The following is a 26,228-nucleotide window of genomic DNA, read 5'->3' on the forward strand; positions in this document are numbered from 1 at the left end:
CAAATTGCTGAGATGGTTATAATACTGCAAACATATTTTACTGTATTTAATTTATACAAGTCTAATAAATACATAAGTGGTTAGGACCAAGTGGACTTTTATTGCCTGCAAGCTGTTACACTTAGTAGTAGGAGAATATGGTATGCTGACGACAGCACACTTACTACCCCACACTTTGGGATTTTTATACTTGAAGGAAAAAATGTTCAGAATGGAACAAGACACAAGCCCATTGGATAATCTAGCTTATATTTGGGTTTGGCGATCCTTTAAGCCCAGGAAGACCAATTCAGAGTACTAAGAACCAAGGTTAAAGTTTTAACACACATCACAACAATGATAAATTAACTAGGAAACAAACCTTGCACGTAAATGATAAACTGTCAAGTGCACACAATTTTAACAAGGGTACGTACAATAGAGCTGGCGCAATGATGAGAAGTGGCTTATTCTCACAATGTATCATGAGAAATACATATTTCACTTCATACAAGCGACATGACTTTGATGTAACTACAGGGAAAAAAGTCGAATCTTCTTTTAAAAAAAAAAGGTTCATGTTCCAATCACAGAGCCAAAGGTCATCATTTTAGATCAAGCTACACAAAAAAGGCTGATCTTCTTCAAAAAAAATACTTGGCATTTTCTCTTTTAACTCTGCTTCAGGTTAACTTTTTAAAATGTAGAGTGAAATATAAGCATTTATATTTGGTCCAAACTATCAATGTAATTACAAGGACAGGTACAAAATAAACAATGTCAAGGCCCTCCTTCCTTCTGCAGAGCTGCATTTTATTAGCCTTCTTCTTCTTCGTCACTGTCTTTCATCGTGATGCCCTGAAGTCCACCTCCTTCCGAAACAGAAGCTGTAGCCTCCTCTACTGTTAAACGTCTGTGCAGGGTGTCATAGGTCTTACTGTTCAGGGTGCCTTCCAACACACCCTGCAATCGGAAGTCCCTATAGGTTTTCTGGAGGAAGGAGAGAGAATTTGCTTAGATCCCTTATGGATTATATGTCTGGATGGATGTATATGTGTATGTCTGAATGTATATATACTCAGTTGGCATTTCAGAAATGATCTTGGACAATTCACTAATGGATTCGGATTGTAGCTGCCCAGGCCAGTCATCCTGTTGGTGTAGGTTCTGGGGAGCAAATGAAATGAGAGACTTTTGATAGTGCTATTCAAACTAGAATCACTGAGTAGATCAAAATGTTGTGACTGTCAGATGACAAATGAGCTTTTTCCCCCCAAAATATTACTAATTGCGCAGAATTTACTATTTGAATAACCTGTAACAAAGGTAAAATTATATGTACTTATGTACATTTTCAATATGAAGGAATTCTTAGTTTTTCAATTGAGGAGCCTTTATTTTATTTTAGTATTGAAAAATACATTACATTTTATAAAATGCATTAGGTTTTTGGGGAAGGTGTGTGGAGGGAAGAGGATTAATCCTATTATCACTAAAAGAAGTTTGCATTTTCAGCATTTGTGAATTATAAAGTTTATTTATATGCACACTGGTTAAACTCTGTGTACACCTAAATGTCTGTATGAATTTTGCCCTTCTGAAATTGTCTTGGAATGTGAAGTGTTAAATTCTGGCATTAAACTTCCATTGATGGGCTAATAAAACATATTTACTTTTTTGGTGTGAAACAGTAAATTATTATTTGGTGTATTATCTGTCAAAAATAGTGCAAATATCATGTTACTGTTTATACAGTGATTCTTAAAAACAAGAATAACAACGAAACTCTCATTTCTGTGGCTCTTAAGATATGTAACCTATAAAACTTTCCTTATTTTACTTTTCTCCTAAGTGAGACTTTCTTCACACATGAGTTTTTGATGACAAACAAGGCTGGTATTTTATTATTGATTTTTAAAGTTGTAGAAAAAGTCTAGAGTTAGTTCAATGGGGAAACAAAGCACAAATGAAGATAGCTCATTCTGTAGGGGCACTTCTAAGGCCGTTAAAATGCTAAATATCTTTAAAGATTTTTTTTTTAACTGTCCTATGTTAGATTTAGAATACTAAACAGCCAGATGTCAATTGACTGGACCAAAGTATCAATACATATCAATGTGCCACTTTTTTGTTCTAAATGATTGCTAACAGTCACTTTTTTGGGGGTTTGCACTTAACAGATGAAAAAAGTCAAATAAAAAAAGGAATGTTGTACTTCCTGGCCCCAAATTACAACTCCAATAGCTGAAAATTAACATTAAGGAATGCCTGATTTCACTCAACACAATTAGAAGGAAAATATAATATTCAAACAGCTCAGCTGAAGGTGCTTATTCACTTGAGGTAGGAAGTGCTGATGGATGGCATCTTAATCCCCTGGATATACACACCTGGTCTACAAACAGACTTCTGGGAAGGAACAGAACCATTACAAGGTAGTGGTGTCACTGGTGTTTTCACATTTTATCTTCCTGTCTTATATCATCTGCCTTATGCCCCACGGTACCATTCAAGTTTCAGAAGTCATATTCACTTGTTATAAATAAAATGCGTAAATAAAGTCCACCTCATGTCCAAAAAATAAACTGGTGAGGAACACTGTACTGTATCTGAGGTCAGTATCTCAACAGCAAGAAAAGTTTAGTGTTTTTTTCCTTAAATGACCCAAACTATTTAAATTTGATTATTTATTTATCTATTTATAGATAATGTGTTGGGTCTTGGTGCTATGTGTGGGCTTTCTCTAGTTATGGTGAACGGGGGCTACTCTTTGTTGCAGTGCACGGGCTTCTCGTTGCGGTGGCTTCTCTCGTTGTGGAGCACGGGCTCTAGGCACGCAGGCTTCTGTAGTTGTGGCACGTAGGCTCGGTAGTTGTGGCGCACGGGCTTAGTGGCTCCGCGGCACGTGGGATCTTCCCGGACCAGGGCTCGAACCCGTGTCCCCTGCACTGGCAGGCGGATTCTTAACCACTGTGTCACCAGGGTAGTCCTTTTAATTTGATTTTAATATTTTGTATTAAGACACATAAATCCCACCATCCTCATATTCTCTTTCTAAACCATTAAAGCTTATTATTACTAAGGTGATACTTTCACACCAAAACATATGGTAATTTGCATCAGAACCCATGAAGTAACTCTGTAAGGTAAATTTTGTCTGGAAAAATCTGGTAACTAGTATGCATGGTATTACTACCACAGAGATTTCTGTTCAAGCCTCTAACACTCTGATAGTTAGATTAAAAATATATCAAGCACAAAAAACATTCATCTACAGCTAATACATCTGAAATAAAGTATTAGTGTTCCACTGAGAATTATATGCCAAGTTTGTGAGTCCCACTTTCTTATTTTATTGGAATGACTTTCCTTAGACTTAGCTTAATTATCAGTAAGTTGGCCAGGACAGAGTTGTATTGTGGATTTGCAGCCCTAAAGGCTTTCTAATTTGTATAAAATTAAGACTCTGCTTCCTTACTTTACTAGTAAGCAATAAGCAGTTAGGGGCACTGCAGGGCAGGTACCCTTGCAATCTCTCTCTTTCTCTTTTTTTAGAATTCATAACATGTTATTGACACTTAGAGATCCTCTGTGGCTGCCAAGAAGGTCTGCTTGGCTCTTACTTAAGACAAGTGCCTGCCGCAGGGTGCTGCTCACTTGTCCTCTTTTCTCCTAGTAAAAGAGGCAGCTCGTTTATGTTAACCGCTTTTAAATGTCAAATGGCCTCTAGGGAGAACAGAAATCCATCAGCCATTTTGATTATTTGAGGATTCTATTTTTCCCTTCCCCAAATAAACCATTCTGATGTTTAAACTTTGTTAATTTCTTAGTCCTAAATCTTCTGTGAATATCTTACTGCAATTTGTCTCTTCTTAGTGAGCAACGTCAATGAACCAACTGGCGTCTAAGTGTCTTTGTGGGGCAAAGTTGGCTATCGTATACATCTTGATGGCATCTGGGTCTCCGTGGGCACAGGAGAATGACAATGCTTCTAAGGACTAGGCTGCCAGAGTCCAGTAGCTCTCGGCTCAGCTCCTGAGTAGAATGCACTACCCTACTGTAACATGCAGGTCCAGTCTAAGTGATGTGGATGGAAGGAAAGCCTACTCGGGGCCTGCACAATTCTATACATGTGCTGTTTAATAGCTGCTTAAATTCACTGGAAAATGAACATTATAAACATAGCCATATAGGCTCTGAAGAGCGATGAATCTATGTATGAAATTGGTTAAAGTCTGTTTATATTCAAAGTAGAAAAAAAACCAATTAGAACACTGAATTAATTCATCCTAATTTTCATTGTGAGAATAATCACTTTTAGTTATTAAATAAAGCCCTATGAGTTGATTAAACGTATCAGCCCAAGAAAGTAACGGCTGAGTTTGGGGACCTGCTTGCGAAAAACAAAACATGGAAAGTCAAACATATACATGAAATTTAATTTCATATTTATCAGTCTTGACTGTTGGTAGCCATCATGAAGACTATATTAAAATAAGATAAACTGACTGGTTTAGAATACAATGGAAATGTCACCCTATAATTAACAAAATTATTAATCATTTTTTCTGCTAAAATATTCACTGGTGCTTGAACTGTTATGACTGTGAATATGAGAAGAGGAATAACTTTGAAATAAACAGATGATGGGCTAATAAAAAATGGAGATTATTATTATAAAAACAAAGAAAGAGCTTACCAATCTATCAACTAATACCAATCAGCCGACTATGTAATTTCTGACATCCTGAACGCAGTAGACATTAGCTTGAAAATATGGCTGATCCTAAGGGGAACAAGCTAATCCCAATATTAGTCACAGTATAGACTGCAATCTTAACATGTACACCTATTTAGAAGGTAAACACAGATTATTCTGATTCTCTTTTATGAAAAACAAACTTCAGTTGAAAGCTCTCCAAGTGACATTTGTAGAAACAAGGAAGAAACCATGGAGGAACTAAAGCAAACATGAACGTTATCATAATGTGTTTTCAGTTTCTTTGTAAAATAAATAACACCTGGTAAAAAGTGTTTTAGATCAAAGGTAGTCTGTCAATTGAAATGTAATGTTTTAGTGTATTAAAATTAGTGGGTGACCAATTTTACTTGTTATTTATGGCTAATCATGATTGCTATTACTGTGACATTATAGGTCTGGGTCTATGTTCCAGTAGATTTGCTGATTTCTGACTTTAGAACTTTCCTCTTGGTGGATCTTTCTATAACCTATGTGTCTGTGGCACAAAAGAATTCATATTCTGATGAGACTGCAGGAACCAAGAGAATGGTGGAAAATATTTTAATGTGGATAAAACTTTTAATGATGCGATACAGTGGTTCTTCTCAAACTTTATCTCTATCAGAATCCTCTGGAGGGCTTGTTCATGTACAGATGGCCAGGTCCCACTCTCAGACACTCTGACTTAGTGAGTCTGGTGTGGAGCCGAAGAATTTGCATGTCTAACAAGTTCCCAGGTGATGCTGATAATGTTATATCAGGAATGACATTGTGAGAACCACTGTGTGTGTGTACATATACACACATACACACAAATATACACATATACATATATATGTACGTGCAAATATAGATATACACATATATAGGCACACACACATATATATAAATACATCAATGGCATATGTATACCATTTGATAAATGGTACTAGAATGGAAGTAAAAGTTACTTATTTAAAGGAACAGCTGATTCACAAGAGCTTAGAGTTATGTTTTTTGCCATAATGTAGAATTTGTCTCAATTTTAAGAAAAAGTTATACCTGTGGTAAATTTTGTATTTCCACTGGAATTTATAAGGTGTGAGAAATCATGCTGAATAATGTATTACTTTAAAGCCCCTACTCACTCAATATAACATGCACGTGATTACATTTCCTCTTGAAAAGCAGACGTCAAAATGGCCTCATTGAACTGATATAACATCTGTTAGTGGTTATGGATGGTCCCGGACACTCATACTGATCATCTCTTACATATAAGAAGGGGCATGCTTCCAAAAGAATTCAGGCAGTGACAATGTTTTACTTTCATATCAGGATATAACAAAATAAAGGAGACTCTCCTTATCCTAGGGGCAAATATAATTCAAAAGCCCTCCTAATAATATATTAATAAATATGAAGGAAATATATTAGGAGAAAACATTTCTATACCTAAGACAATTAATACAAAATTATTGTGGACCTACTAGATTCAGGTAAATGTGCTAGGGGCTTTATGTATATATTATCTTCAAATATAATTACTTGATAACAAAATACTTTTAATTTATTAATACAAAAACAATAAATTTATGTTTATTTAGTAATCTAACTGAAAATGGAATAAACAGCAGCACATCATTGCTGAAAGTGATGTTTTTAAAGTACTTACATCCACTCAGGTATATTAAATACGATTTTCTTATATGTCAATATCTTGCCATTATTCTTTATAGCTTGCTGGGCAATACACATCTAAACACATTTTGTTTACCTTCACAATCTTGATTAGTGTCTTCAGTTGGTAAATATGAAGCTGCAGGTCTAATCTATCAGCCAACCACACACAAATGACTTTCATGGAACTGCTGTACCATTGCTGGAAAGAAGGATGGGGGTGGGGGGGAAGAAAACAGAAAAGAAAACAACCTCTGCAGTATTCATTTAACAGATTCGGTAATGAGGGGGTAATGAAACACTCTGAAATGACCATAGATCAGCACTTGAAGTCAATAATGCTATAATTTCCTGTTAACAGAATTGTATGTTTTGCTAGAAAATCTGCTAAGTTGACCTAGGCTGTTCTTTACATGAATTAACATTACAGTCTTTTAGCTGTAACATATTCATGGGAAACAGTGTTTTTGCACTTGCAGCCTAGCGGCCTGCTTTGTAATTTGTAGGTAACAATGGGTACTAAATACATGTTATGGGACTGAATGGACTGCCAAGCAGCAGGAAAAAAACAGGTAAATTATTTTCAAAGGGAAATTTCCCATTAGCCTGCATGTTATGTAAAAATCAGAGTAATTACCATCATGCATGTAGGCAATACCTAGAAATAGCATTTTAAAGGAGGGATGGTGAAAAACATCCACAGCTTACTAACCTCTAATCCCCAGTCACAACTTTATCTACTATCGGTTGTTAAGTATTTGCCAAGATGGTCTAAAACCACCTAAAATAAAGATTTCAGATCTTAGGAAGAAACATTATCAGGATGGAATTCTTGTGTCTTATAAGAATCACAAAAACAGATGTCAGTTGACCAAATTATAAAAGAAAACAATCTGTTTCATTTTGCAAGTGTTTTTGGAGGGTTCATATTTTCTCTCTGTTTATTATAACTCTCTTGGTGGGAAAATGGAAATTCTTCTCTAATGTACTTTCCTGCTCCTATATAATGCCTGTGAGTATAGTAAAAGAAGAAATTTTGTTCCTATTTTCAAAAAAGGGCAATCTGCCATTAGTGATGGCATTTTAAGGGATTCAGTACTTACACGCCAGAGCCAGGTTTAGGTAATACTGTAAGAAAATAATGCTAGTCATTCAGATAACTGTGAGAAATACCAATGTCCACGCAGCATTTAGGAAATGACAAAAGAGTTTTTGAAAGAGAAGGTATTTTGTGCCTTGCTTGTGTACACACAGTGACACTACAGATCACATATGTACGTGCATATGTTCTTAGGTATTCAAACACAGAAAAAAATCTTAAAAGATATTTTTCTTCCATAATAAAGCAGTAAATACAAATTTCTAAAAGAAATCTCAAGTGATACAAGTAAGTCTGAACTTCACCTGGACTTGTATTTACTAACATTGTTCTAATAAAATTTAGTATAAAGAATGGTAGTTTAAGCATAATATAAAAATGAATTAGTTTAACATTTCATCAGACTTATTTCTATTAGTTTGTTGGCATACTGGACACACATGCATAAAATGAGATAAGCTAATGAAAATGAATAACTGATTTACTGAATACTGTGATATTAAATGGATGAATGAACATTCAAGTTTTTAAAATGTGAGATGGGCTATGGTTGTTTAAAAAAAATATTATTCATGTACCCAGTTTTTCTTTTTCCTAATGATTACTTTCCTAATTTTCAGGACATGTAAAAGTATCAGAAATAAGTTTTATAAAATGAGATACTCCTAAATTCTTAAAAAATAAACTGCTAAAAAATTCAGTACTTCAGCTGACATATTAAATCTTAATAGATTAGTATCTGGTATTTAAATTCTATACTTCCTTATTTCAAGTTATAGCCTCAACTACTTGAGTTCTATTTTAATGCAGGTAAACACTCATAGGTATTGGTGATATTGAACATGAGTATACTGAATTAAAACCCTCGCCCCCAGCCCACCCTCCAAGTAACTTGAAAACTAAAATGTAGTCATAATGGTTATGACTCTTAAATTATAGTGCTTCTTCAAGGAATAATTTTTTTTTTTTAGTTGGGGGGACAAAATACGATACATTGTACAAAATTTATAACATACAAGTTAATTGGGCTGTTAGACTGTAAAGTTACTATATATATGGTAAGTTGCATGAATCTGAAGTAAATGAAAATGCTTTCTTAAAATTACTCCATATGCATCTTATGTTCTTAAAAAATCCTTAGGTAATTTAAAATTAATTTAACTTCATTTTTCCATTACATATGAGTGGTACTTATGATTAAGCGATAACTGAAAGGACATCTAACATAACACAGAAATTTATTTTTAATATAACTTCTTTAACACAATGCCAAAATTATAATTTTAAAGAAGAATAATTTGGGAATAAAATGATCTAAAGTTAACTATAAAAACAGAGAAAAAGAACTAATGTTAATAAAGTGCTTAAGCTACTTCATCATCATCTTACTTTAAAGGCAAACAAATTATTCTACAAGGAACATTCTATAAGAAAAATTATTCCATCTGCTAATCATGCATATTTCTTGGTTCCAAAGTCAAAGCATTTCGAAGAATTTCAGCTAAATCAAGCAAATGATGAAGAAAAATCAATAGCTTAGCTTAGAGTTTACGTTGCTATGAAGAATAAGCTAACAAACAAACAAAAAACCTTATTAGGACTGCTTCTTTCTTATATATGGTGAAACACACACACACACACACACACACACACACACACACACACACACACACACACACACACACACACACACACACACACACACACCCAAACAGACAAAACCACAAAACAGAAATCACTAGCATTTTCCTATTTCTGGTGTTGGAATGGTTATGTCCTTCTTCTGGGTGGAGGACCATAGATTCCATTTTTTTCATCTTGAGAAAAATGTCAAAGGTAAGTTAGCATCATTCCCCCCACCCCACCAAACCAAACCAAACCACCCTCCAAAGCAAAGAAAAAAAAAATTGAAAGGGGTGAATGTGCACTGAAGTGTGACTGTTAGAAAATGTGCTTGCATTTTGGAAAAGTTAATTTTATAAAGCAACTTGTTTGACTATTCACTTTTCCTTTCAGGGGATGACAACGAAGGGGCACTGGAGGTTGCACTCAAGTCGTGGGTATGGCATTACTGCTTTATTCCCTGCTTGGTCTACTTAAGAATAAAGCAGTTAGTGTATATTCTACGCTTTTTTTCTCCATCAATCCATGCCAGCAGCCTACCACTTTAACAAAATATATGTGTTTTTTTTTTTTCCTTTTTTGTGGTTCATTCAACTCCTGTAAGGGCATGCCTTACTCACTTCATTTTCTTGAGATATCTCTTTTAAAGCAAAAAGAAAAGCAAAGGAAAGGCTAGGGTTGACTCTGTGAGACCCCTGTATTTATTCACACTTATTGTGCATGACTGTAGACTGGTAAATCATATTAGCAGCCCGTCTCCCCATCAAGCTGCTACTTGCTTTCCAGCCCTGGGAAGGTTCAACAAATCAACAGGAGCACGGAAAACAGAACATCAGTCTAATCTAGTGTTTAAGGTGAAGTTTTCAAACCCAATCTAAGAAGATCTTTAGAGCAAGCAACAAGCTGAAGGGCTCAGAAGGTGGTATTGACAATGAAAGAGTGTTGAAATATTGAGAAGCGCAGCACTTGTGCATTTTTAATAACAAGAGGGTCAACAAGGACACAGCTCCCTCAGTGCCAGGAGTTGCCACTGACTATGGAAATTGCCACACCAGGGCTATAAACGCTTGCAGTTCATCAGCTTTTTTAAACAGTTCATCAGCTTTCTTAAACACCCTGCACCCCCTCAGTGGACCTTTAGTCTTGAATTAACAAACGAAAGCAATGAAAGAGGGTGCATTCTGAATGGCTGGCATTGATCCCCAACTGTGTCAGCACTGCTACAGGCCCTGAAAAACTCTCTCCATTGTCAATAGAAATTGACAAACCTCCTCTCCTAAATAGTGCAGCTGAGCCGGGCGGGATCCACGCAGCTGTAAAGGGCTCTGCTCTTGGGGCCGGGGAGCACTAACAATGGAACAAGCATGAGCTCTTTGTCAGTCCCAGACTCGGCAATTTTCTAACAAGGATTAAAGTTGTTTCTCGGCAGTGCTGGTGAAAAGAGATTTAGCAACATACCGTGCTTTCTTCATGCAAGTTAAAGAGAAGTAGTTAAGGAATTTCATTATGCTGTCGACTAGTGGAAATACAAAACAAATATATTAAATATGCACGGCTCCCTTTGCTGCCTAATTTATAACATTTTGAGGAGGATTCAACTAAATATAACACTTACTGCCTGGAAACAGGCGCTTCGCCTTTATTTTGGAAGCTTTATTTTTTAAAAAGTCCAGCTGCTTGCCACCTGGAATGAGGTCTCAATACATACTAATGCACAATGTCTTCAGACCTTCTGGGGCTAATATTCCTAAATCTGAGTCACAGGACCACATAGGGTTCCCATATTGCGGCTGCTTCAAGCAAATGATTTCTGTCAGAATGTGGCTTCTGAGGATGATGGCAGGGTAAAAATAGTTGCTTTGCTGGGGAACAAATCTGTGATATATTTTCTGCTTAAGTGTTCAGCTTTTTATTGATTACGAACTTGGTACAACTAGCTGATGTATTTTCATTCTTCTCCAGCTAGGCTCGTCTCAATAGGTTAACAACAACAACAACAACAGCAACAAAACAAACCCAACACTTTTTAGCGCCCCCAGATATGAAATGGCTACATTTCCACAGTATGTGTGCATTTCTTCATTTATTTCAAGAGAAGCTGATAGTTTTACCAGAGTCAAGTCACCGTGTTGAAATGACATACCATCTAGAAAATCTCATCTTAGGAAATATGTGCCTTTCAAATGTTAAGTTGAATTGGATAAAAGAATAATGGTTTTGAAAAGCTTGAAAAATATAAAGCTCCCTTTAGGATCACTTCGTGGCTTCAGAGGGCAGCCAATTATTTAGAAATGTTAATGCCCTACAGTTTCACCAGTACATTAAAAAGTAAATAGAAATGTTTCTCTGTACATGGAGTGTTCCTTTTGTCAATTGTACATCGTTTAATATAACTAAATTCGTGGTCACTTCCCATTTCTAGGCACTAAAATGCAGATCTATATTAACGGTACATTTGATATAATAATACCAACATTTCCACCCTCTTTTCAAGCTAACCCACTCAAAATGATTATATTTGGTTCCACAAAACAGACCCTCAAAACACAAGCATTTAGGGCTTCCCTGGTGGCGCAGTGGTTGAGAGTCCGCCTGCAGATGCAGGAGACACAGGTTCGTGCCCCGGTCCGGGAAGATCCCACATGTTGTGGAGCGGCTGGGCCCGTGAGCCATGGCCGCTAAGCCTGCGCGTCCGGAGCCTGTGCTCCGCAGTGGGAGAGGCCACAATGGTGAGAGGCCCGCGTACCACAAAAAAAAAAAAAAAAACCACAAGCATTTTGAAAGTTTTAAGTGTGAATTTTGTGTTGGCTTGGAATAGGATTAAAGGCTATATTTAAGGAAAACTGAAACCAGTCTATTAGGTTAAGAATACAGGAAGTGTTCAACCCAACCTACATCTATCAACCAGCTAGCCCCGGAGGCGCTCAGGAGGAGGGAAACAGAGACTCGCATCTGGACATGGAGGCTGAGGGCTGGCCGTGAACACACCAGAGAAGAACATCAACACAGAAGCTGCAGGGGCCGCAGTGCCGGCCCCTGTGATGTGACTATTTGCTTGATTGAGTCTGTCGCTTGCTTTCTCTATGCCTCAGTTTTCTCATCTGTGATATGACGGACAGATTATATGAACTAGCTTTAAAATAAGATTTTTATGCTCTCCAGAAATACTATGAGATTAGATTTGACTGTGAAAGGAAGGGGCATGATTAGAAGCAATATAGCTTGTGATTCTCCTCAAAGAAGGGAAAAGCCAAATTGTTTTTTTTTAATGCTACTTAAATATAGCTTTGTTCATCCAAATATGCAAGTCTAGGATTCCAGAAGTTTCATTTGGCCTTTTAATGAAGTACAGACATATTATAAAAATGAAACAATAAAGTACAATGAGGAATAAATGAAATCTATTAAGAACTGTGAAGTATTCTTATTATGATTTTATAATAACAAATAATGTTATATACAATATATTATATAATAATAATACTCTGATTATAAAGGTATCTGATGTTTTTAAAAAATCTTCCATGGGAAGTTCAAGTGCATCAGTTTTCATTTGATTCTTAAAACAACCTTGGTGAAGTGGTTATTATTCCTATTTTGCAGGGAAACTGAGCTCACGTAGGTAGAAAACTGAGTTTAGATTAAGCAATTTACTTATGTAAGTTTATGTAAGTGGCAAGGTTAAGATTCATCTTATATCTGTGCTCCAGAGTCCGTGCTCATGACCACTAGGTTATTCCATTTCCTTCTATGAAATAGTCTGTTCCATCAGTGAAGTCTCTGATTTTTTAAGAGTAGTTTGATGCTTGCAGCAAACAACTAAGAAAACAACTCTACCATTCCTGGTGGTCCCTGATAGTTATCATAACCCAGGACTGTGAAGTAATACAGGAGATGCTTGTTGTTTCAAAGAAGTCCATCACATTTTCTTGCAAGTTACTGTAATCTGCATTTCCAAAGATATTTGTACACCTGATAATGTAATTACATAATGTAATAAATTTTTGGAAGAGCCACACTCTGTTAGGGTAACCAACCAAATGGTCCTTGTGCTATGCATTTCCCACGTGTTTACTTCTTAAGTTGTTTTACAGGGCCATATACCCTAATGCTTAGGAATCCTGGGAAGAATTTTTTTTTCACTGCAACAAAACAAAGCAATGCGGAAAGAAGATCCTTAGTACATTCATGAGGGGACTCGATCTATATGTGCAGTTTTCTTCATCTTTTTTAAAAATACAGAACAGAGAAGAACTTGATTCATGCCTTTTTCCTTCCATATTCAACAAACTCACATTCAGGGAGATTTTCATTTCTTATCTCTATGAGGAAGTCTGCAAAGGAGAGCTCATGAGCACTATGATGTCTGTTAAGAAAGGGAAAATGTACAAAGTACTAACATGGGAGGGTTGGCATATAGTAGGTACCTAATAAATGCTTGTTGAATGCTGAAAAACCTTTCCTGCTCTTGAAGTTCAGTACTTTTTTTTTCCCATTCCTTTTTTTAAAAAAAATACATGAATATAATAACCAAGACACTTCCAAGATGCATTCAATCCTCTTCACTTATAAAATAGGATAAGTTACATAACAGGGTAAGTTCCACAAATTGGGGGTTGCAAAAGCTCTTTTCCACTCGCTACTATTTCATTAACCCCAAATTTCCTTTCTTCCAAAATATCCTGAAAGTAATATTATTAAACTAGCCTACCTATTCTCACGCTAGACAAAGAGCATTAAAATCAATACTATTCTTCACATTCATTATCATCAAGTAGGAAAGTGCCTTTGTAAATTTATTCTGTGGTTCTTTCCCTGGTGCTAAAAAGATTAGTGATTACAAAGTGAAAATTTCAGATCATCAGTTGTTCCCCCTCTCGCCTACTTATTGACAAATGATGGAACGCATACTGGTTTGGCTAATCTTTTGACTAATCAGTGGTTTGGTTGAACTCAGTGGTCAACCCAGTTATAATGGTGTGTGCACCAGTTTGGGGTGCAGACATAGACTATGAATGATTTATTTGGGCATATGACCTGTTCATCTGGTTGAATGACTCATCTTAAGTACTATATATAAAAGTTTGGTCGATATTGCATTTAAATCAATAATGTAGGATCCGGATAAAAATAAATTAGACTATTAAATGGTACAAGTTTGAGATAAAACCTAGGTCTGAGAATTAATGGTTAGCAAGTCTCTCTGCTTCAGTTTCCTTATAAAAAATAGGGAACAATTATTCCAAAGTCCCGTTTCCAGAGTGTGGTAGGGACTGGGATAAATAGCTGCCTTCCGGTCTCCGACTCATGGCGCACTCCCACAGGACCTGAATGACCTGCTGATCTGCTAGATGTTGGGTTTCTCTGTATCTATGGTTTTTGGACATGCCAATCCCTCTGTCTGGACTTTTATTCCCATGTACGTTTCATTGGCCAGATTCACGTTGACCTTTAAGACTCAGTTCAACTATCATTTCTGCTACGAAGCCAACACTATCTCTTACCAGGTAGACTTAGATGCTCCTGTATTTCCTGCTCCTAGAACCCTGTACAGGTGTCTATAAAAATACTGCACAATGTGCCCTATGTCTGCCTCACCAGGCTGTGAGTATCCATAAGGCAGAAACCAAGTCTTTTTATTGATATCTTGAGCCCTTGGCAGAATGTCTGGCACATGACATGCATTACATAATTGTTGAAGGACTGAATGCTTTTAAATATTTGGAAACATAAACTGTTACGTATATAATAGTGGCAGGGCAGCTTTTCAACAGAAAAAAGATAAAAGAATATCAGAGCCAGAGGAACTGTTGACTTGAATTAACATGTTTCATTAATAGCAAAATAATTTAATGCATGCTAAAGTTGTAGATATCATCAAAAAGAAAACAACTGCATCTGGCTAAAGACATTTAACATAGAACTGAAAATGTGACAGTCTAATTTCGTTTTAAGTGATGAATTAAGTAAAGGAGAAAGTACTGTAAACTAACAAACCCCCATGTCTATGTACATATATGAGTGTCCGCATATATACTCTTATACACAAAGATATGATAACATTATGTGCTCAGCGGTTGATGTGCTCAGCTCCTGGATTGGCCCTCAAGAGTCTGTCACGCATGCAGTGAGCTGCCCCTCCAGCATATGCTCAGGGGTATTGGTAGCTATTCCTGGGGGGTATCTGAGGCTGTGGGGCATATCTGGTGTATGGCTGGCAGCACTGCCTGTGCATTTACACCAAGAAGTGACATGTCCTGGGTGCTTTCAGTGCTTGTTGGTTTTGTGAGAGGTGTTAAAAAAAAAGTGAGAAACATCATTGGTATGGCACTATTGACTTGAGTCTGAGGGGACATGAGAGCTCTCCTGGGAGCTGGTATAAGTCTGGCTTTTGAGCAAAGAATCCATGAAGGGTAGAGAGGGAGAGTGTGCCCTTGTTGTAACGTCACGGCATTTGATATTGCAGGCACTAAAGCTACGTACAACCCTTGCATTGGCCCTAAGTTCTGGCAAGTTTCCAACCATCCACTTGCAACGGAGAGAAAAAAATAAACGTCAGATTTAGATAATCACTATCATCTATTTTGAAAGGGTACTAAATTTTAATTCTCCATAGTACATCCATTTGGAAAAAATCTATTAAGGTCTATTCAATAGACGAAAATATGAAACATTTTAATGTAGAAATTAACAACTTTTTCAGAAGACCCACTTGGCCGTAAGAATGTAAGCTCCCTTAGGGCAGGAACTTGGTATATCTTATCTAACATTGCCTTCTCAGCCTCTAGCAGTGTGTGGCCTCTAGAAAATAAATACTGGTTGTATGAATAAATAATAAGAGGGGTTTTGATTTCCTATTTTAATTAGAATCCTACCGAGTCATTGTGACAGAGATACCCAACTATGTGGGAGGAAACAAATGCCTAACGTTTTTTTTTTCTTTTTTTGGCCGCACAGCATGTGGGATCTTAGTTTCCCAACCAGGGATTGAACCAGTGCCCCCTGCAGTGGAAGTGCAGAGTCTTAACCACTGGACCATCAGGGAAGTCCCAATGCCTAACCTTTTAATCCCAACATTCACCACCATCCCTTGCACTTCCTACTTGAAGGATGAATTGGATTTGTTTTCTAGATCTTATGCATCCAAAACGTCACATGAATGACCATCCTACATCTATAAACATATACATTTTTAACTGTATAACATAGGCAGTAAGAGGAAAGTCAACAAGAAATATGGGGAGTATATGGGACCAAATTTATAAGGATCAGTAGAGCAAAAGTATGGGAAAGTTATCCATGAGAATGCATAACTAGGAATATGCCTTGAAAAAAATATTGTTCAGCCACATTCAAATACTGCGTCCTATTCCTGACTCTAAACCCTAAGCATGACCGAGAACATTTTGAGAAGTTTCAAAGGACAGCCACAAAGATGATTAAAGGGCTAGAAAAGGGGCCTATGAAGAGAAGTTTAGCAAATAGGGATTATTTATCCTGGAGTAGACAAGTATGACAGGTGCCTTAATAATAGTCTTTATATATAGGAAGGATTATTCCCTAGAGATGCTGGCTACCTGCTTTTTGTTCTCCACTGAGAGGAAAAAGGGAAATGGGTTTAAAAAACAGCATGAAGAATTTTGGTGATGTAGGGGTTAGAACTTGCTTTATTTCAAACAAAACATCTTGCCCATATTAAGAGAGCAAAATTTAGATGGTCTCTTAATTAGGACTGGGCTGCGATCAAGAAATTGAGAGCTCTCTGAAGTTTAGGTATTTATAAGTACCTGTGAAAATTGTTCTTTTATAGAGTTTCCTTTCAATGCATTCAATAAACACATGTTTTTGCCACAATGATGCTGATTTACTACAATAGCCGTTTCCTTACACGGATTTTTTTTTTTTTTGTAGTTGGACGTAGTCAATAGTGGCAATCTGGCTGCCACTGCTGTGCCCACTTGTGAATGGCACTGACCATGTAGATGGGGCTGCATGGAAAGCTTGCAGAGGGAGTGTCTGACGGAGGAGGAGTTCAAAAGGCTACCACAGAAAACGGCTTTAAAGCCATGTGTCATTTGCTTATGAAGTTAGGTTTGAAGAGAAGAACGGTAGCTATCATTTCTATGAAAACATCACACTGGTCAACTGAAAGAGATGCTGGTCTCAGGGGAGTCCTGGGTATTTTCTTTTTTTGTTTTTTCTGCGGTACGTGGGTCTCTCACTGTTGTGGCCTCTCTCGTTGAGGAGCACAGGCTCCGGATGCGCAGGCTCAGCGGCCGTGGCTCACGGGCCCAGCCGCTCCGCTCCGCTCTGTGCTTCCCAGACCGGGGCACGAACCCACGTCTCCTGCATCGGCAGGCGGCCTCTCAACCACTGCGCCACCAGGGAAGCCCTGGGTATTTTCATTAATAAGTCAATGGTTGCCAGATGCAGTGCAAGCATGCAAACCACCGAGGAAAAGCCAGGCTCTGTGTGGAGAAGTCAGAGTTTTCAGACCATATTACATGTGAAGGCAGCATGAAATCAATACTAAATAACTTTTGAAATGCTCAACATGTTGCCTGTAATTATTTCAACTATCTTTGATAAAATCAGGAGGGAGAATATTCTAATTTCTTCCATGACTATTAAGTCACTGTTACCGGCTTGGGTGAATGAAAGCAAATGCGTACTTATGCGTTCGGTGTGAAGAAAAATTTCTCGATCGAAATGCAAGTTTTGACATTTTCCATTCATCAGAGAGAGTTTTACCATTGCTAAGGGATTTTAGGTGATCAACCACAATTTTTTTTTTTTCTATTCAAACAAAAACCTCAGATCAGTTCACATGTGAGTTTTTTTTTTTTGTTTTTTTAAAATTCTGAGCACAATTAAAGGTGAGTTAAGGCTCTGGTGGAAACCTAAAGAGCATCAGCAAATCTGAGCACTGCTCAGCTTTTGAATTGCTTTTCTACTTCTCAGTTCTTTTAAATGGTTTTCTATGGCAGGAACATTTTTCTTAATTAGTCACAGCTAATTAGTGTTCGGGCATAGACAAGTAATCAGAAATGTCAGAGCTGCAAGGCTACATCTCCCTAATCCTTTGATAATAATTTAGCCTCCTGGGAGGGCCCCAAGCTGCGGTAAGTAGTGACTGACAATAAGGCAAAATTAGGTGGGCAGCAGACCATTAGGGTAGAAAAATAAAAAGCACTACCCAGTCCCGCTGAGCACCATCAGGCAACTAACTGCGCTGCCAGATGAGGTGCCTGTTTAAGCCTGTGTTGTTAATTAGCTGATTCTACCAGACCTGCCACATATGTCCAGGTGCCTCACGCAAAGATGTGTATTTCTGGGCAAGCGCCAAATGACAATTGTGTCCCGTGATCACATTTCAAGAATCTAAGGAAGAAGTCCACATATTTCTGGAAGATTCTTTTGAATTATTAAAGAAATAAGATCAACACGCTACAATACATTTTCTTGTTGAGTTTCTTTTAGGCAATTAGGCACGCTTATCTCAAGTTTCTCAGGTCTTAATTCACCAACAGCTTAGGTTCAAATGAGGGCCTTTGGCCGCAGAGCCGCGTCTGGACTTGCCAAAGCTATTCTGGCACACACCGTACATCAAAAGTAGATCCTTTCACAAATCCTTACACTTACAAATGATAACATGAAAATAAGGATTATTAACTAAAATGAACGAGACGGCTGTAATTTGAGAGCAGAGGTTTTGAAGAGAAACAAACTTTGAGGGGAAAAAAGAAAACAGCTAAGGGGCAAGCTCTGTATGGCATTTACTGAGGCAGACATGACCATATACAGAACAAGTCTGACTACAACTGTCTTAAAAGACGTCCAACAACTTCAGTGGGAGTCTGAATACTGTGGGTAAAACAAAGCAGGAATATATATAATGAAAATAAAAACCACCACCTGGAAAACAATGTGTTAAAGCAGCGAAATCAGACATTGTTTAAATGTAGGAGATGTGAGATGCCGGTCCTATAACACAAGTAAGAAACAGACAGTTAAACTTCTTATCTACCTTTAGTGCACAGTGTGGCCCAGGGTACACGACCTAACAGTGGGTAGAAATAAATGATCTCAAAGAGTCTCAAGGACATCCCTGAGCTTCTATCATCCATCTTTTCTAGTGATGGAAAAGGAAAAGAATGGAATGACATGAGAGTGATGGTAACATTTGAGTGCTGATAGGGAAATCATGACTGGGCATAATGTGCCAAAGTAATGCTTTCCATTTGACTTCTTTTTACATAGGGACAAAACCAAAAAGAAAATACGCTGTAACGGGAAGCTATACTGATTTAGGCAGGTGTATAACCACTTGCTCGTCATTTGAAAGTGAAAGATCATTGAAAAGAGGAAAAGTGCTATTTTTAAATCGACATTCACATATAAGAGAATATATCTATAATATCATGGAATGATAAGAAATGCAGGAAGGCAAAGAAGTCTTCTTAACGGGTCTTAACGGGTTCCAGCCTGCATTTCTAATAATGAGGTTGATTACATACACAAAGAAATTCATCCAAGGAATATGACTGAAAAAGTAGATGGTCAGTTCTAAATATATCCTACTATCTAGCAGCCATTCTTACCCATGTCCTGTTGATTTCATGTATTCTTGGGAAACCAACATGATAAATTTAATTTTTAAATAAGTTAAGAATAGTAGTGTCAGTCTTACTGAGGATGAATAAATTCTCAAATCAAAAATTTGGGCATTGGTGTGTGAAACAGTTAACTCAAAAATTCTGAGCATTTCCCCCCTTTTTCTTATTTGGGAGTCCAGAGACAAACAAGAGCATAGAAGTGCAAAATTAGTTTTATTTTGAAAAGCATATTCACTTGCAATAGTTTCATTTCTTTTTCTTACCATATCTTAAAATGACTACTGAACTCACTGACATAGTTTAGGTCGATTTTACTTAAAATGTTTAATTTAGAGTTTCTTTACTGAAAAGAATTCTTTTCAAGGAAAGCCCTAAGAAATTAATCCTTCATAAAACACTATTCGGATGAATATCACTGATTAATTATCATTTAAAGAATTACTTTTAATTTTAGAAGACATCACAACACGATTTAAAAAAAATCTCATTGAGATGAAACTCTTCAACAATTAGATATTTAATCAGTTTATAACACAAGAGAGTGTTTAATCTGCATGATTTACCAATTAAATACTGCACCCTGATGTGTCTTCAGCAACACTAGAGCTAAATCGAAATTGTTTCAAAGGGACACAAGATGGGAAACGCCCTATAGATGCACAAAGGTTTAGAGAGGTAGGAAGGTTGAGTGTCTCTCCTGGACAGCAGGATGCACTTCAGTCGACCCCTACGGGCCTCAGCATTGTAATATTCTTGGACATTAGGAAGTGACCACAGAGGATGCTCTCGTGGCGATTACCGTGGTGTCAGTTTTGATTTCTGAAACATCACCACTTTCCGACCCAGAGATCCAAAGCTCTCAGGGAAGTTGCCCAGCCTCTCTCCTGACCCATGGGCACTTGGGGCTCTCACTGTGTTTGCTGAAACTTGAGAGCGTGGGAAGAAACATCCATAGTAGGCATTAAAAATGGAACTTAAGAATTAGAAAATCATTGCCATGCCTTTATATTGGGATCAGACAAGTTGTAGACGGTTTTGATTTGATAAAATTTTTAAACAGCTACTGACAATGATGTTTTATACACTGAGGTAAGGGAGATTGCCTGCAAAGCAGAACACCTTCTTTTGGTGAATCCATATTCTCTTCTGCTACAGAACTTCCTTTAGATTTCTCTTACCCAGATAAGACACATTTTTTTAAATTGAAAAAGTAGATTTAACGTGTATATTTTTTTCCTTTGGCTAAATTCAAAACATAATAAGTGAGTATAATTTTTTCTTTTTTAAAATTTAAGTATAGTTGCTATACAGTATTATATAAGTTACAGATATACAATATAGGGATTCACAACATTTAAAGGTTGTACTCCATTTATAGTTATAAAATATTGGCTATATTCCCCATGTTGTACAATATAAGCTACAAGAATATACTGCGCGACGCAGGGACCATTATATTAACATAAAAATTTTAAACACAGCTTGTGTACCACCAATGACCACTTGACAGGCAAAGACAGCCTCTGTTTAAGATATTCTGGTCACTCAGAAAGACTTAACATGAACACAGAATATATGAGTTCCAACCATTTTTCTAAATGTAGGGTTCAGAACCATGGTGGTAGCTGTACAGAATGTCAAATGACAGTCTTTACATAGAATCTATTTTCTACTTATCTACTGTAATTGCTACTGCTTATTGCTTTCACCTGGCCATCACAAAAAAACTTAAGAATTGATTGCTACTCCGGGGTGCAAGACTCAGCATGCAACCAACCCAGTAACTTTTGGCGCCACTGCTAAAATTAAAACTAATTTAATTGGTTGGTTTAAAATCTGGAAGGGATTTCAGAAACCATCTGGAGTTCTAGACTAGCTTCTTCAGTTTATATGTACTGCCTATACTGAGTCTCAAACAGGCGACATAACTTCTTGAAGCTCACTCATCCAATTAATGGCAGAACTGTGGCTGGAACTGAGGTTTCTGGATTCCTGGCCTAGCCCTCTTCCTACAAACACTGTTTTACCACTTCAAATTTTGTAAGTCTGAAGTATGGTAGACATAACATGGACTTTGAAACTAGACAGACACAATTTCAAAGTCCGAGTTAGCACTTAACAAGTCCTTTATTGTCTCTGGGTGGGAGATTCCTTAACCTGAAAATAAGGCTAAAATGGGGGTGATGGCATCTACCCAGAAGGTTAGAAATGATATAGGTCAAGTATCTAGCACATTTCCTGGTACACGGAGGTGCCCTGCGAATAGTAGTGGTGACAGGGAAGGCTATTATAATTATTTTGACACTTTGAAAAGATTAGGGATGTACCTTAATCAAACTTAGTACCTTCCATTAAACAGGGGATCTGCCATCATTTACTTACACTTTTTGGAAATTATTTCCGTTTTAAGCAGAAAGTGTTTTATAAGTTTAACCATTTGTGGAGTAAAGCAGAATGTCTTGATATTTATCCTAATATTAACTGTTTTGATCTTCAAATGATACTTTTAGTTTTAATATTTCAAGATTTGATGTAAACGTCTAAGATTATCCTATCTATGGTCTTTCAGATAATACAGATTTTAGTCATCCCCCTCTTTAACACATTGAAGAAATAAGAAAACTTCCATTAGGGGCTAGAACAATAATAATAGCAGTGCAGGATGCTTAGGAAGCAGTCATGGTGTACGGCTGGGTGGGGGGCTGCACATGGACAACAGTAGAAGGTACCACTCTCCTCTGCAGGTGCCTCCCCAACACAATGGATGCAAATCCAGGGCAACGGTCATTTTTTTACCTTAGTCCCTGGTACAGTTATTTAATCAGAACCCTAAGGTATTTAGCCACAAGTATCAGGAACTAGTAAGATGCTTAATGGATCAAAAAGTTTCTGAGGCCAGGAACACCACAAGTAATTAATTACTACTCTCAGGGCCAGTTTCACAGAATTTTCAGCAGTCTTTTTCACGCGTGAGGCATCATGCGGAGAAAAATTCTTTAGTAAAACACATGCATTCTTTTTTAAAGTGTTGGTGTTGGTGGCAGGATGGGTGTTTTGTAGAATAATTGTTTTATATGGAAATACTGCTATGTGTTCTAGAACGAAGCGAACTTCATCTGGATAAAAAGCACATCTTTTGTAAGAAGTTAAGCTCTCCTATTTCATGACCAGAAACTGCAGGCCCTGTACTCTCATCTGGGTGGGTTAAAACCACTAAGTATTGACTCACTGCAGCGAGTGTGTGCGCGTCTGCGCGCAGGCGTGTGAGTGTGTGTGTGCGCATTTTCTTCTGCATCTGAAGGTGGGAGGCTCCATTTCCTTACTCAGGAAGCGAACTGGAATAGCAAAAGTTTGTCATGATGCCTGAATAAAACTGTTCATTCTTTTATCTGTAATAGGCTAAGGTTGCTAACAGGATTTATAGGGTCATTACTTTCAACTGTTTCTTGACACCTAACAATATTATTTTAAGCTCCAGCCAAGTAATTATATAACGTCTCTCAGTAATGATCTGTTGCTTAAGATACACATTCTACTTTACCTTTCAACACATACTTGATAACCTCTCATTTACTAACTGTAATTGAGGCAAATTCAGTCTTGGCTAATTAGGGGCTCTTGGTACCCCTTCATATGTTATTCTTGGTGACATATCAATAGAATTACAGTTTACTTTTTATTTTTAATTACAGTAATAAAAATGTGCAACTTAAAAATATTAGAATGTTTAAGGACATTATAACTATTTTACAAATAACAAGTCCAATGTTCTACTGGGGATACACAGAATGACAAAACCTTCACAACCAAAACAGAATGGTGGCTTGTCAAGGGTTCCCCTTAGAAGCAAACTCACAGCCATGTCTGATGCTTAGGCGTTGAAAGGAAAGTATATACCTATCACCAGGACAATCAAACTAGCACATCATTTTAATGTTGGCCTCCTGGCATCCACTTTAGTTAGCTCCGTTTGTTATTGCTGCCATACAAAAGGTCTTCAAAAGAAGTTTGGTGAATGAAGGGGAGTTTAAGTAGGAAATAACTTTATGAAGAAAGAAATTCTGGGACTTCCCTGGTGGTGCAGTGGTTAAGAATCTGCCTGCCAATGCAGGGGACATTGGGTTCGAGCCCTGGTCCAGGAAGATACCACATGCCACGGAGCAACTAAGCCCGTGCGCCACAACTACTGAGCCTGCGCTCTAGAGCCCGCGAGCCACAACTACTGAGCTCGCGTGCAACAACTACTGAAGCCTGCGCGCCTAGAGCCGGTGCTCCACAACAAGAGAAGCCACCACAATGAGAAGCCCGCGCACCGCAATGAAGAGTAGCCCCCGCTCACCGCAACTAGAGAAAGCCCGCGCACAGCAACGAAGACCCAACGCAGACAAAAATAAATAAATAAATAAATTTATAAAAAAAGAAAAGAAATTCTACCTCTGTTACAATCTGATGGCAAGCTTTGTAGTAAATAGGTTGCCAAGACAAAAAATTTAAGATGTTAAGAAACACACACACACACACACACACACACACACACACACACACACACACACACACAGTGGCCTATTTCCAGAATGCCTCTACCATTTTTTCACCATAGAAGATGTGCTTTAGCTATACCAAGAAGAAACATAATGGGAATAACATCAACTCAACTTTTCTTTTCTGTTCAACATTTTTGAAAATTACCACATAAGCAAAAAAAGTAAAAGAGAACTTGGAAGTGAAACATATGCTTGTAAATTCAGAGCAATACCAAGTGGAAGCAGAAGTTGCTAATATGGTTTCAGTATTTTGTAAAGGAGCCAGCTGGATGGATGATAATTTTTCTACCCCTGCAGGGCATCAAAGCTTTTAGGAAATCATTCTTTTCACACATATTAACACTTAGCTTATTAAAACAGATGATACTTTTATTGTAAAACAGCCTGGGTAGAGGCTAGAAACATAAAATATGAAAGATAAGGCTCATTTTGACCACCCAATCTGACAAACAGCAAACACTGACATGACAGACCATGGTGGAGATGATGACGTAGCAGGACCTTCTGTAACTGCCACAGCTGAAGTGTCACCATGAAGCCCGTGAACTGCTGTTATGAAAACATTTGCAGTAACTTGCATAATTAAATGAAACTGCCAGAAAAGCATTTCTAAAATGCAGAGAAGATGTACATAAATAAATACAGTTCAAAGCAAATACTCCATTTCAGAATCAGCACTGTAGTGAATTATGCCAAGTTATGTCACAAGCAAAGTACCATTTCCTTTGAACTGACTGCTGAATAATTACAAATGAGTGACAACATTGTTGTTGAAATGGACTGCTCTCTTAGTCTCTTTTACAGGTACTCGGTGAATGAAACTTGCTGATCAGGCCATCTAAAACCACAACCTCCCCATTCTAGGAGCTGCCATGCCTCAGTGAAGACCTCCACGAGACTACAGCAGTATTCTGTTAGCAAACGTCAGTACTGGAAAGCAAGATGAAAGTGCACACTAACAGTACAGTGGCAGATATCTGCCTTTATTGCAGCTTATTTCTTTGTTTAAATGAAGAATATTATACTGACTTAAGAAAAACTTTTATAGTAGGGGCCAAATCCATTACAGTCTGATTCTGTTTATGGATTGCTGCAAAGGCAAGTGATGTAAACTATATACAACGGTAAACTGGATATCACCTTGCTTGCTAAAATTAACCTTAGAAGGATTTTGAGACTCTCACTCTAATAGTGACAGTTTTCAAGTACAGAAAAAAGCCAGTTAAGGCTTCTGTCAGCAGTCAAAGAAATAAAATGGGCAACTATATTAGCTGCGTAGAAGAAAAAGAAATAAAAAAAGAGAGTCTGCTTGGCAGACATACCATCAAAGTGTAACTGTTTCCTTCACAGTACAGCTGCAAAGCCAGCATGATTTGCAAGGGTACTTACATCAAACAACTTTTCTATATACATTTCCTCATTGACCTTTTCTCGAAGAATATCCTGGTTTTGCCGAACAAACATAATATAGGTGTCTGCCAGGTCCATTCCTGGTTTCTGTTGTGAGGGAAAAGCACAGGGAATAAAACAATATCACGTCTTGATTGTGAAAATGTTATTTAATCACCATCCTAGAAAATCATTCCTTATATCCTTTCAAAAGTTACAGTAGAAAAATATGCTTAAGATCAAATCAACAATGGACACCTTCAAATTCCATAATTAAAGTAAATGAACGTTTATTATTGAGGTCTATAACTTGAGGTCATAGTTACTTATCATTATTAAGATGATTAGAAATATGTGGTTGTAAGCTAGTAGATACTCTTTTTTTTTTTTTTTAATGGCTAACTTGCTAGGTCAATATGCCAAGCAGTATAAATGAATACATTTTTCAAAAAAATTCCCACATACAATAATCATTTCCTAATTGTAAGTTCAATTTCCTTTTCATCATTTCTGGCTGGTTTATCCATATATATTTTATTTTATTTATTTATTTTTTTCCCCATATATATTTTAAAAAA

The 26,228-nt window shown here is 37.2% G+C and overlaps 1 protein-coding gene across 23 annotated transcripts in view; it reads right to left on the reverse strand.

Moving 5' to 3' along the window:
• The window catches only part of CADPS2 (calcium dependent secretion activator 2), a 483,200-nt gene continuing 456,972 nt past the window's right edge, over positions 1-26,228 (reverse strand). For all 23 annotated transcript variants that reach the window (XM_067746860.1, XM_067746861.1, XM_067746863.1 and 20 more), the window contains 3 exons: positions 25,651-25,758; positions 6,477-6,581; positions 1-969 (listed from right to left, as the gene is read on the reverse strand). In XM_067746860.1, coding sequence (XP_067602961.1) covers positions 796-969; positions 6,477-6,581; positions 25,651-25,758 — 387 coding nt within the window. In that variant the 3' untranslated portion in view covers positions 1-795. The remainder of the gene's footprint in view (positions 970-6,476; positions 6,582-25,650; positions 25,759-26,228) is intronic.

Source organism: Pseudorca crassidens, chromosome 8, assembly GCF_039906515.1.
Source record: "Pseudorca crassidens isolate mPseCra1 chromosome 8, mPseCra1.hap1, whole genome shotgun sequence".
NCBI lineage: Eukaryota > Metazoa > Chordata > Mammalia > Artiodactyla > Delphinidae > Pseudorca > Pseudorca crassidens.